The sequence below is a fragment of the Mesoplodon bidens genome (genome assembly GCF_964165515.1).
Source record: "Mesoplodon bidens genome assembly, chromosome: 9".
Lineage (NCBI taxonomy): Eukaryota > Metazoa > Chordata > Mammalia > Artiodactyla > Ziphiidae > Mesoplodon > Mesoplodon bidens.
The window spans coordinates 35,498,311-35,512,114 of NC_138166.1; the positions used below are offsets into that span (position 1 = coordinate 35,498,311).

General features: G+C 34.9%; 1 protein-coding gene across 10 annotated transcripts in view; it reads right to left on the reverse strand.

The window, feature by feature from the left end:
• The window catches only part of HDAC9 (histone deacetylase 9), a 582,852-nt gene that overhangs the window by 471,415 nt on the left and 97,633 nt on the right, over positions 1-13,804 (reverse strand). For 3 of the 10 annotated variants that reach the window (XM_081243376.1, XM_081243383.1, XM_081243380.1), the window contains exons 3-6: positions 11,811-12,052; positions 7,027-7,177; positions 5,918-6,038; positions 3,534-3,655 (exon numbers count right to left, since the gene is read on the reverse strand). In XM_081243376.1, coding sequence (XP_081099502.1) covers positions 3,534-3,655; positions 5,918-6,038; positions 7,027-7,177; positions 11,811-12,052 — 636 coding nt within the window. Of the gene's footprint in view, positions 1-3,533; positions 3,656-5,911; positions 6,039-7,011; positions 7,178-11,810; positions 12,053-13,804 lie in introns of all 10 variants that reach the window. The other 7 variants (XM_081243384.1, XM_081243381.1, XM_081243379.1 and 4 more) reach the window with 5 other exon arrangements.

Sequence of the window (13,804 nt, forward strand, 5' to 3'; positions counted from 1 at the left end):
TCCAGAAACTTCCTTTCCCTATTTTATAATTTATTATCAGTCCCGCAGAGCATTATATTAGAGAAAAAAAAATCACCTACTACAGTATGATATAATTTGCAGCCAAAACCTAAAGTTCAGTAAAATAACCCAAATTTCAGAAACAACAAATTCTTGTGTTATGGAACAAAAGCAATCACAGAGGGTAATTCTAAAAGGAAGTGCTACTTTAAGTGTGGGCAATAAATATAAAAATTTAAAAAATTATTTTATTCTTAACTTCAGAACCAATTATGAAAGCCTTTGACGTTCAATCATTGTTATGAAAGGAGCAAAAGACTCTCAATTCTTACATTTAAAAGAAAAGTGAATTCGGAATGGGCCTGATTAGAGCTAACTATTCATATTATTCTGAGGTTTCCAAAGAGCCCAAATGCTATGAGCAACTATGATTCTCCTTAGGGGAAGGAAGTAAAGGTCCACTTTGCATGACAAAGGTCAGATTTCTGCAGGCAAATGAGACTTATATGGTTGACTGTTCCTAGGTTGTCACTGTCTGAGTCCTAAGAGGTCAAGAGAGGTTCCAAATTCTGCTCACTGCTTAGGGAACACCCCTGGGGCCACTTTAATCATTTTAAGGTCATTAGAACTTTTCTTACTTTGGTTCCAGCTTTACTCCCGTAAATCTTGCTAATGCATATTGGCAATTCAGTACTGACATAGGTTAAAAAGAAATTGAAAGTATTTAGTATTATATGCAGATCAAAAGATAGAATCCACTTAAAACCTTCTTTTAAATCTAAGATTGAATTCAATGAAATTCAAGTAGACTCAGAGAGAGGGTGATAATCAGGGCCCAATAGAAAAGCTACACTCTATTACAGCTGTACTGGTATTTATACTATACGATCAATGCCACTCCTCTAGATTTCATTTAATATGATAAAGCTTTACTTGAAAATTATCTTATACAGTCTCCCTAATCATCACATAAGTTTAACTATGATAGTATTTTATTGTTTACTTTTTTGTAATAACTATTGAGTCACTAAAATACAACAAATGCTGAAGTAAAAATTATTTGACTATATTTCAGTGCTCTTCTATTTAGTGCAAATATACACCTAAACTTTCTCAAAGTGCACTGGAAATATACCAAATGGATTATATTTATAAAAGTTGGAAGAGTTTCACCTATTTGTAATTAATGAGGGGTATCTCTATTTAGATGTGTAGAAAACATCTGTATTTAATTACATCATACTTTTCTTAGACAATAGGAATTGAATTAAGGAATATTTTGAAACCCCTATAGAGATTTAAAAGTATTAATGGCTGTTCAAGAACTTTATTGGTACAATGATTGAAAATGTTTGGTTTTACAGATCAGCAGCCTGACACTTCACAAATATCAGATATTCGATATAAAGGGAAGAAACTTAACGTAATGGGCAAATACAGAAAATATACCACTAGAAAAGACAAGGGCTGTACCTTTTCACTACTATTACATATCACATAAAGAGATACAGAAGATGAGTTTCATATTAGTACAGATTTGAATTAAATTTTGTAAGGTATATAATAAGCAGGATTTCTCTTTGAATTGTGTTGTGGACTGAGAAATTCTACAAGAATAAATTAACAGCTTGCTATTCATTCTTCAGAGGAAAAATCCTAAGCCGTTCTCAGGGAAACAGTGGGACACAAATGTATGGGTTTTTAGTACTTGTCCTTAAGTATTGAAAAAGATCATATTTGCTTTCTGGATGCTTACTGGTTCCAAATGCCACTACTTTTCAAACTCAGTGTCACTTCTGCAGTCAGTTTTCAATCTCCCAGTGGTAAGAATATATTCAAAGGCTATGTGCACAGCAGGGTAGAAGTCTTTCTCCCTAAATGTAACTATATCACTCATCAGTAACCTCCTGCCATAAGGGGACTTGTGTTTTCTTTTCTTTTAGTGACTCCTTAGGCTCTTGAATGCCAGTCACTGCCCTAAGACCTGGGGCAATATTCACATAATCTCTGTCAATAGTTCCTACACATGCCATTGGTGCAAGTAAATGTCAAGGCTGCAGATCAAAGTCCCCACATTCTAAAATCCATGTCCTTTATGGATCAATTTTCATAAACTATATGCCATGTTTTAGAAATATGTGGAGGCTCACTCTTTGCTTTGTTCCTTTTATCCCAGAGAAGTTTATTTACATGAAAGGCAATCTGATTTGTAGATAAGAGTGTGAAATTCTCATGCAATACATAAAACTCACTCTTTCCTTTGCATAGCCTTCCACTGAAGTATTTTACTATATCTGATATCTTATAGTAGAAATGTGAACATCTTTCGGCTATTAAAATAAAAAAGCACAAATTGCTTTACAATACTTGGCCATCCTTCCTCAGTGCCTGGTACAATACGGGCTAGATGATAGAATAAATTCTTACTCATGATTGATTTTATTTTTAAATCTTCATTATGCTAGAAGTAAATTATAAGACAGAAAATAGCTTCAGCACGTGTTTTTACAATCTATATCTATTTTAATTATTCAAAATTGCTTGGGAAAATGAATATAATTATTGGAAATAATTTTCACTCTGTAGATTTTATATACAAATTACACAGATCTATAGTTCTTCAAGTAGATCTCAGTAAAATACAATGGACCAAACTCTCTGCTCTGAATATCTTTTCACATCAATTGTGGTTATAAAATTTTTTTAAAATTTACAACTTCCTCTAAAGAACTAGATTTAGAAAATCTCCAAAGATTTAGAACATAATGTATACAACTGCTATTTATGCTTCTACCTAGCTAAAATTTAAATATATTTATTATAGAGGTAAGAGCATGTAACACACTAAATATGCACATACCAGAGGGCTAAAAAGGAATATGGGAAAACAAACACAGACTGTAAAACCAGAGAGCTGCTTACTAAATTCCAAATTTATTACAGATTCATTGTCCCAGTTCCCCTAAGCAAATTTTAGTACAATTACATGAGATTATTAGCTACAAAGCTTCACCATGAGTTCTCCTATAATCTGTGAGACACTAGGCAAGTCACTTACTCAGGAGCTAGGTTTGGCCTTATCTGTTTTAGTAAACAATTAAAATTTAAGGTTTTTAAAAGTGGGAGGAAAAGATTATTTCCATTTTTGTAGTAAATGGCTGAGGCTCAACAGAAAATCAGAGAAATGGAGGAAATTACAGAGGTCCTCATTAACAGAGAAGATTTAAATTTTCTGAGAAATCAAATTTCTATTTTCTTTAATTCTTCTCTTTATTGCTAATAAGAAAATAATTTGTCTAAAACCCAAATGTGACTAACCTTTAAATTAAAAAAGCTACTTTGATAATATACTGAATGAACTGATATAGAAATAGGAGAGTGTGTGCGCGCGTCTGCTTATGCTGAGGGCAGAGGTGGAGAGAGCCTGACAGCTATGATTCAAATCCTTTGACGCTCCCCTAGAGGTATGGCAAAATAAAGCTGCAGGAAGGTCATGGAAGAGTAAGTGGAGTCTTCTTGTGGAACTGACTTACCAGTTTTTCGAAGAGGGAAATCATCCTTTGCATCTTGCGCTCCTGGTAATGTGTATTTGTAGGATGGAGACGTTCCACTCAGGGGTGGAGAGCTTTGATCCAATGACGTGTGGTGGGCAGCCCTACAAAAGAAAAAGAGGGTTCACCATTTCCCCTTGAGTTTTTACTGCACATTGGTCAGCAATAATCGGTTGCACATGCTGTAACACGTGTCTCAGCTGTGTTTATGTTCTTTCTTTTTTAGTGTGTACAAACCACAGCCTCATGTAACCAAGTTCAATTTAGCAGTATGTTATGGAATGATGCAGGATGCCCAAGAATGCCCACTGTGTGTTTGGTCACACAGTCACATAGAAAAGTTTGCTTCACTAAAGGAGAGAATTTACCCAGAGCCTGAGATTTGACATCTGAGATTATTGTGTATGTTTTCTTAAGAGCCATATTAGTGGAAGAGTCATCATCCGAATCCTTTTTAGTCAACAATGTAGAACAACCAAGGTAAAAGTAAACATACAGAAGGACTTCATTTAAAAAAAACTGCTAGGTAGTACATGAGAGTACATGAGGGTGCCTTTATACTGGAGAGACAGTACTGTGCGAATAGCCTCAGGTCTCCAAACTTCTATAGCAGTTTCAAGGTAAAGACTGGAGACACATCCTTCTTCAATATGAACCTGACCTTTTAAAATCTTCTGTCTTTCCTGCATTAATACAGTAAAAGAGATGCAATTGTGCTACTGGAGAATAGCTTAGGACTGAACATAGATTACCCAGTGGATATAAACATCTATAATCATTCTATATGGAGAAAACATAGATAGGGCCTAGTACTACCACCATGATGATTCTACCAATATTATTTATTTGAATCAACATTCTCAAGAATTACCTGGTGTAAAGATATTTTATCTAGCCATAACTGGCAAAAAGTATTAAGTTCAGATTTCATAAATTAATGACTTATGGCTGTCCAGGAGTTGGACCCTACTGAAGTTCAGTTCAGTACAAAAAAAAGGATTCCTAAGTAACATTTGAGAGCCATGTTGAATATACCCAAGGGAACAGCTGAAGAATTTTCAGCTGACAAGTTGTTTGCATGTAGTTGTTTCCACTTAAGAAAAAAAAAAGATATTATCTTTTCTTAAAACAGGTTTTAACTTAGAAGGAACATGAGTTAGTTATAAATTATGTATGTAATTTTAGGTAATAAAACAGAATTTCTTTTTCAATACTTTTTGATATTGATTGAACACGTGAAAATTTTCTTCAGGGATTGGTTTCTCAAGTCAATTGACATGCATGGTAGAAATTACGTAAACCATTAAAAAATATTTATATGGCATTCTAGAATCATCTTTTTTCCTGGATGCAGAGAAGGGAAGATACTTATAAGATAGAATTATAAGAACAATAACTCTTTTAATAGAACTCCTGGCATGCTTGAAATGTCAATGTAACAGAGTATCAAATAATGAGGTTTTTACTCCCTTATCCTTATGATGTGAATAAAAAATATGTAAGTGTAAAATCCTAAACATATTTTTTAAATATGAGAGAGATGAAACTATGATCTATTAGTCTATTATCCAAATATGCTTTGCCTATCAGTTCTTCTCCTGATTTTTTAAAAATATCACCTCCTTCATACTTTACAGAAGGAAGAATTGTGTGTTGCACAGTATCTCTTTACTAGACTTGGAGAAAGATCGTTGCATAAAAAACTGTAATACTGCAGTATGTTACGTTGTCAGCGTGTGTGTTAAAAGCCAATCTACTCTCATTTTACAGGGTGAGAAGAAATGAGATGAGGTGGGCACGGGTAAACTAGTCACTGAAGACTTAGATATATCAGTTACTTTTCTTTCTTTCTTTTTTAATTAAGTCAGAAATCTTCTGGACTTTTAAAAATAATTCAGATCTCCACCTTATTTCAAGCCAAGTAAAATAAAATTTCAACGAGCCAAATCTTCAGAAATTATTGTAAAGATATCAGATGCACCATCTGAGAATAGAAAAATGCAAAATATGAATTAATTTCTATGCCCCACCCTACATTTGTCAGTTATTCATTTGGCAAAGAACATGTATAATACTTTCTAGCCCTCAAGATGATACTTGCTAACATTTATTTAAGAGCTGGTCTCTGTTATATACTTTACCACATTGTTTCACAGGACCTTCCCAGAAACCCTAGAGGGCAGGTACTATTATCGTCCTCTTTTTACAGAATAAAAACCTGAGCTTTGGAGAATTTGAGGAGCTTGCCCACGGCTTTATAGCTGAGAATTGGCAGGCCAGGGATTTGTGCCCAGGTTGGCTGAATTGAGAACTTGTGATCTTTACCCCTGGGAATGAAAAAAGCCAAACACTGAACATACGTGTACCAGAGCTTGGGATGGCGGCTCACGGAATGATTTTTTCCATTAGTTGGAGTGTCTTTTGTTGCTGATTTACTCAACAGGAATTCTTGAAGCTTCTGCTTTACTTCTGTACTTGCCACTGCCCCTGAAACACACACATACAGAAACAGATGGTGATTTGCGGTTCTGTCCTTTCAAGCCTCTGGAATATTTAGCAAAAATTAAGAAGTAACACCACTCGTCACAGCATATGAAGTTTTCCTATTAAAAGAAGAAACCAGAGTCTAAATAGGCTTTAGAAAATGACATGGTAATATTTTGTAACTACTGCTTCAACTGCCAATTTTCAAAAGACCTTCGATGATTTCTCTAATTGCTTTTGCAGAAAGGGGATTCCCAGAATTAATACTAATTTTTTCCTAAGCTGCTGAGGAACAGAACACTGCTTTTTAAAAGTCAAGAATCTTGGGGGACCATATAAGTGATTAAGCGAATTAAAATGAGCTCTTCTGAATTGCTAGTTTGAAAAACTTTTTAAAAAAGCACTTTTGAGCATTAAACAAATAAATATTGCTGACAATTCCAGTTTAAGTCATCACATTTTAAACCTTGCTACGACCTGATTTTGAACTGACCTCATACAGGGGAATTATTTGGATCTGTCTCCCTCTTGTGGATAGTTGCTTCTTTAAAAAAAAAAAAAAGTTCTACCTTAAATCTTCTCAAAGTTTGGGTACTTGAAAACTAAATGAGACAAGCCTTGACTTATTAAAGAGCAATTATTACTTGAGCAGGAGGAAGGTATGGTGGAGTAATGTGGAAGTAAGCTTATTATTAAACACAATGGCATAGCTATATTGCCTTAGTATAACATTATTTTTAAGGCTCAAAACAACAGAAATTAGCATCTTTGTCAAACAATGCTATGTTTACTTCTGGAGATGCTTGTAGACTGAATGCAGAGAGCAGATACGTGAATGTCAAAGCCTTACATTTGGGTCCATAATGTATTCTTTTACTTAAACACAGACAATTTTGACAAGTTTAATTCCACTCTTTATCAGGCTCCTTTCTGAATGACCATCAGCTAAATGTGAGGGAAGAGATCCGTCTTTTACCCTGGTGCCTCTTACTTTCTCGTCCTCTATCTTTGCCTCTGAGAGGAGGAAGCTGCTGTTCTCTGCGATGCCTCTCTACTTCCTGTTCTTGCCTCTGCTGCTCCAGTTTCTGCTCCTTTTCTAGCAGTTCTTGTTGCTGTTTTATGGCTAGAAGTTCCTGTTGCAACTTGCGAGAAGAGAAAGACATGAGAGTGTGCAATTTCTTTAGACTTCATAGTCATCAATGACCAAAATCGAAATGTTATGAGCTTTTGGAAATTATTTGTATTTACTTTACATTTTACCCATTTTTTTGGTATATTATTGAAATCTAAAGACAAGCAACTAATGCCATAAATGGTCTTAAGGTCATTAACAAGAAAGTTTTTAGGTAGTTTCAACAGCTACGCCGTCCTATCACAATATTACCAAATTCAGTCAGATCTTCAGTTCCTTGAGTAACTTTCCTTTGTGCATCTGAAATACATGATATAGGCAAAGAAAGGCAGGAACTTCCCAGAAGTCTGTTTTACCAATTCCCTTGCAATATAAACAATTGAAATCTTCACTTCTTACCCTGAGAAATTGTGTGAACATAATCAAACTGAATAGAATAGTGAGATATGAGTTAACTTTGGGGAAATCTGAAATAAAATGAAGGCTAAAAATTTCAAAACCTTCCAAGAAGGTTTTCAAAAGATGAATGTAATCTGTATATCCATAACAAGCTCTTCTCTCAAAATAGCAAAGTCTAATTAGTTCACTCAGCACACAAACCCTTCAGATTAGAGACTGGTCAAGAAGAAATCACTTCCATCAGACTACACTTTGATGCACTGTTGTTTAGCTGTCTGAATCCCTTGAATTCACTTCCAAATAAGGTACATCATGAATATAAAGCATTCTTAATAACCATTTTGAGGGCTTCCCTGGTGGCACAGTGGTTGAGAATCTGCCTGCCAATGCAGGGGACACGGGTTTGAGCCCTGGTCTGGGAAGATCCCACATGTCGTGGAGCAACTAGGCCCATGAGCCACAACTACTGAGCCTGCGTGTCTGGAGCTTGTGCTCCGCAACAAGAGAGGCCGCGACGGTGAGAGGCCCGCGCATCCCGATGAAGAGTGGCCCCCGCTCGCCGCAACTAGAGAAAGCCCACGCACAGAAACGAAGACCCAACACAGCCAAAAATAAATTAAAAAAAAAACATTTTGAGATGTCAATTTTCTCTCAGACCGAGAAATAGACATGGAATAATCGTAAATGTGCCCACTGAGGAATAACTCAAAACTGAGTTCTACTAGGCTCTGACATGACTAGATATGAGATCTAGACAACACTAAGCCACTCAGAGCACTGGTTCCTCATATATAAGACAGAGGAATAATCTCTGCCATGCATCATGTTCATAATGCATATGAAATTTAACTTGTAAGTTTGAACAATACTAATTTTGCTTATTATTACTATTTTAAACTCTAAATACTAATGAAGTTAGTGTAATTTGCTGTTTATATGAGATAGGTGCCTAAAATTCTGAAATTTACACTGCACAGTAACAGAACAAAAATTAAAAGTTACATGGAATGGCATCAGAGTCACTGTGGAGCAACAGGAAGCCAACTCTGCATGTCAAGCATTATAGCTTTACTCTTCCCAGAAGGACATGGCTAGAAGCATTTCTGGTTACTTTTCAAATTACAATCTTTGACATTTTGGATTTGATCCACCAGTCTCTTAATAAGTGTTTTTAGATACTCCATTCTAACCAAAAATTTCATAATTCTGCTTAAACTTTGCCTTAAATGTTAATTCTATATAGATATTGGGGTTGATCAAGTTGATTTATTGCTTCACCCAAAGCCCCAATGGAATTGAATATTAATCTCTCTTAGGAATTAGAAAAGCACAAGATTTAATTTCCACAGCTACTATTCATTATCAAAGATTGCAGGAATGACGTTAAAAAAAAAAAAGGAACAAAACATCACTCCTCCAGTTTCATGTTCCAGACCAAGACAGAGGCAGAATGAAGTAGTAGCTTTGGAGGTAGATGAGGCAAGATTACAAATCCTGGAGCACGCACTTACTGAATGTGTAGCCTTGGGCAAGTTACAGTGTCTCTGCCTGAGATTACTAGCTGGAAAAATGGGATAACAGCATCTAACTCAACAGATGATTATAGAAGCCAAAGATTCAAAACACTAATATAAGTAAAGCATCATGCTGTGTCTTTCTCATAAAAGTAAAATCTATATGAATGTTAAAAGCATCAACTTTTAGTCCTATGCATAAAAAATATAAAACAATAAAATTTAAAAAAATTTAAAGCAAAGAAACTTCCTAAACTTAAAGGGAAATTTTAAGTATGACTTTAGTTTCTGAAAAAGCAACTTATTACTTTAGAAAATAATTCCAAACACTAAGTTTTCCTTAGCTACCTCAGAATCATTTTTCTCCCTCCCCTTTTCCAATATTTTCTAGGTGTCAGTAAACCTGCTATATACTACATTGTTTGGGGTAAAGTAACAATTACCTACTTGCTACTATTAACTTTTGAGTAAAATCAAACAATTAATTACTTAAAAAAATTTTATGTTGATCTTTACAACTACAAAAGGCATCAAACATAAATGAAAAGAATTATCTAAAGCTGTAACTTATCAGTATCGCCCTATATTCAGGGCAACACGACTTGCATACCACAGCAAAATGAAACAAACCTTCAAGTATGGGGAAGAATATAAATTTTACTCATTCATCATTGCCATTTTAACATGCCTAGAATGAATGAAGCAGGAAATCTGGACATTATTGTTACTATTATTGTTTCAAAGGTCAAACTGAAATAAAATGTTCCAGAATCACTCAAAAATAAGTCTATAAACTAAATGAAGGTTTCCTTTACTGCAAAATACAACCAGGATTCCATATGAGACTTAAAACAAAATCCTCACTCTTATTTTTAAGGTATGTTATGGGTCAATATATTGTAAGCGTCTTTTAGTAAAGTTCACTAGTTAAAGGAAAAAAATACCACATTTTATATCAGGTATCAAAGAGCCTTTTTCTGAAAATAAGTTAAAATAGGTCTTCCAGGCTAAGGAAATATAAAACAAGGAATATAAGAAAGAAAAAGCATTTTTACCCTCTCAGACACTGTAATATCAATGTGGTAAAATTGTATAATATTAACATAGATTAGTTATCTATATTAACTCCACATAAATGTGCTTGCATTTTATTTGCAAGTGAGTAAAAGATCAATTTCTGCAGGGCAGAAATTGAGACACAGATGTAGAGAACAAACGTATGGACACCAAGGGGGGAAAGTGGCGGGGGGTGGTGGTGGCGGTGTGATGAATTGGGAGATAGGGATTGACATGTATACACTGATGTGTATAAAATGGGGATGACTAAGAAGAACCTGCTGTATAAAAAAATAAATTAAAAAAATGCAAAAGGAAAAAAAAATCAAGTGTCTATAATACAATATAATAAAAATGAAATAATATAACATACTTTATTATATTAATAAGTTAACATAAGTTATTTTTGAAGGAGTTGGACATAAAAGTAGACTTTTTTATTACAAATATTTGCTACTTTATATTACTGTCATAATAAATTCAAATTAAACATCTACTAAGTCAGACCAAAATAGCTTTGTTTTAATTATTTTTGACAAGAAGTTGAAAGACATTTTACAAATAAAGCTGAAGTAATATTTATCTCTGAGGATACAAGAGAATAAACAGATACACAGACACTGCTAATAAAATACTCCATCATACATAATTGTGGGATATGGACATATTTCTCCTAGAATAATTTAAACAACTTGGGTCTCAAATTGTCAACTACTCCCAAAACTGTTTCAATAAATTCTTATCTACAGTATATTAGGCTTATATAAAAACACTGAAAATATATGTATCAATTTCTTTATATAAAATTTTGTTGAGCTTTTCATTATGTTATTATTTTGAATGTATACATTATGAGGTCTTTTCCATAAGGAAGATTAGGGCATACTCAGAACATCTACTTATAGAGCACTCAGAATATCTACTTATAGACCAAAGACAAAAATAAAAAAAGGCTCTCTCTTCACTTAAAGGGATTAATTTATCCTCTCTGGTAAATAGTATATGCAGATTCTTTTTTTAAAATTAATTTTTGTTGGAGTATAGTTGCTTTACAATGTCGTGTTAGTTTCTACTGTACAGCAAAACGAATCAGCTATATGTATACATACATACATATATATATGGGTCTTTTTTGGATTTCCTTCCCATTTAGGTCACCACAGTGCATTAGGTAGAGTTCCCTGTGCTATATAGTATGTTCTCATTAGTTACCTATTTATACATAGTAACAGTAGTGTGTATGTGTCAACCCAATCTGCCAATTCCCCCCTCTCCCCCTCCCTTTCCCCCTTGGTATCCATAAATTTGCTATTAGAAATATAAAGTGGGTCTTTCCAGGCTCGTGTTTCTTCTTGGTGGAGAGTAGATGGGGCAAATGGACAAAAGCATGTAGAAGAGAATCTTAAAAAGGGTGGGAAGTTACTATTCCTTACTATTGATGCTGTAAACTAACAGAAAAAAGAGTGGTAGAGGCTCCTCTCCAAGAAGCAAAGCAGGTTTTTGCCAGGATTCCTTTTACTTACCCAGGTTTTTCACTAGTACAATCAAAGTTTCCTCCCAGCCATGCATCCGTATCTTTTCATAGTGAAATATCCCTCCACTGCTCCCTCTTATGCCCATGTTATGGTGCAGGCTCCCTGAGTCAACGGTCAGAGACAAAGAAACGTTTGCTACCTTGATGTGCTCCTGAAGCTGAGCCTGGTGCTGCCGTGTCAAGTTCTCATGCTGTTTCTGAAACTCTGCGATCAAGAGCTGCTTCTGGATTTGCTGCTGTTGCTGGATGAGGAGTAATTCCTGCTGCAGTTGCTTCTCACGGACTACAGGGTCCACCACGGGCATCATCATCCTGAGGTCTGTCCTTAGGTCTAAAGGAGAGATGGGCTCCAGGCCCACAGGAACCTCTGACTTTACATCAACTGGAGAGACAGAAAAAAAGGATGGATGATAGAGGATAGAAAATTAGCACACTGACTTGGAAACAAATGAAAAGTGAAAGACACTATACCCCATTAGACAAATTTTACATCAACAAATCTAGTCTTTTTTTTCACAAGGATAGTAAAAGGTATTCTGTATATCGGGTTTGATAAAATGAACCACAGGCTAATTTTCAGCCAGCAATTTGTACTCTGCTGTGAAATCTTCCACATTTCCCTTTTTCAAAGAGATGACTCCAAAGATTCACGGATATCAAAGTTGTTCATAAAACTTATTCTACTGGACCACTTACCGAATTCAAGTCAACTTAGGACAAAAAACTGCAACTCTATCGGGGAAAAGATGTCACATTGTATCAGAGAACTTCTAACACAACTAAATTTGTACACCTGCAAACATTTTTGTTTGTAATCAGAGTCAGAAAATATATTCTAACATATATTCCTTATGAAGTAAACCTTTTAAAATAATGTATTTGTAGGGCTACTGGACCTACCAAAGAAAAAGTAAAAATATGCATGCTAAAATGTGGGAAATGGTGAGTAGAAAGAAAATACAGACCCAGGGTAGACAGAAGTCACCTAATTTTCAATTTCAAATCATTGTAAAAATTTCAAAACTATTGGAACCAAAAAAAAAAAAGCTTCTATAAATCGACTTTGATATTCAGGCTGCCAATTTTCAACTTCTGCTCTAAATCTAAATGCCTAGGACTTCCCTGGTGGTCCAGTGGTAAAGAATCCGCCTTACAATGCAGGGGTCGCAGGTTCGATCCTTGGTCACGGAACTAAGATCCCACATGCTGTGGGGCAACCCGTGCGCCACAGCTACTGAGCTCGTGTGCCTCAACTAGAGCCCGTGTGCTGCAAACTACAGAGCCCATGCACCCTGGAGCCTGGGCGCCACAACTAGAGAAGAGAAAACCCACACGCCACAACTAGAGAGAAGCCCACGCACCACAACGAAGAACTCACGTGCCGCAACGAAAGATCCCGCATGCCTCAACAAAGATCCCGCATGCCACAACTAAGACCTGATGCAGCCAAAAATAAATAAATAAAATAAATAAATAATAAATAAAATCTTTAAAAAATATATAAATGCCTGTTCCCATAACTTTTAAAAGGATGTGTCACCCTCAGGGTAACTGTGTTATCCTGAGTGTGTTATTTAAGTTCTCTAGGTCTCAGTTCCCTCATATGCAAAATGAGATAATTACCATTAACAATAACAACACAGAGTTGTTAAAAGGATTAAATGTGATAATCCATTCAAAGACTGACAACATATATAGCACATCTCTCAATAAATGTTTTTTCTAAAAAATTATGTAAAAACAGAAATTTCCTGTGTATTAAAATAAATCATCAACACTGTGGGGCTAACCAAACAAAAATATGGAGCCAGTATGAAAATAAAATTGTTTATGATTTCTATTAAATATTAGAAAGTAGAAACACTAAAACATCTAGAAAAATTATAAAACAAGAAAACAAAGAAATATAGCCAAACAACTAAAAAAAAATCCACCTTCACTAGTAAAGATATGCAAAATTTTAAATAAAAATAAGGCATTTTCTAATGATTAAATATCATATATATGATTCAAATATATGCATATGTGTATGTACAACATCCCCTTGTACAGGGTAAACATATGACCAAGTAGACAATTATATGTTGCAAGTGGCACCGCCAGTTGGTTTAAAACTTCTGAAAAAGTGATACGT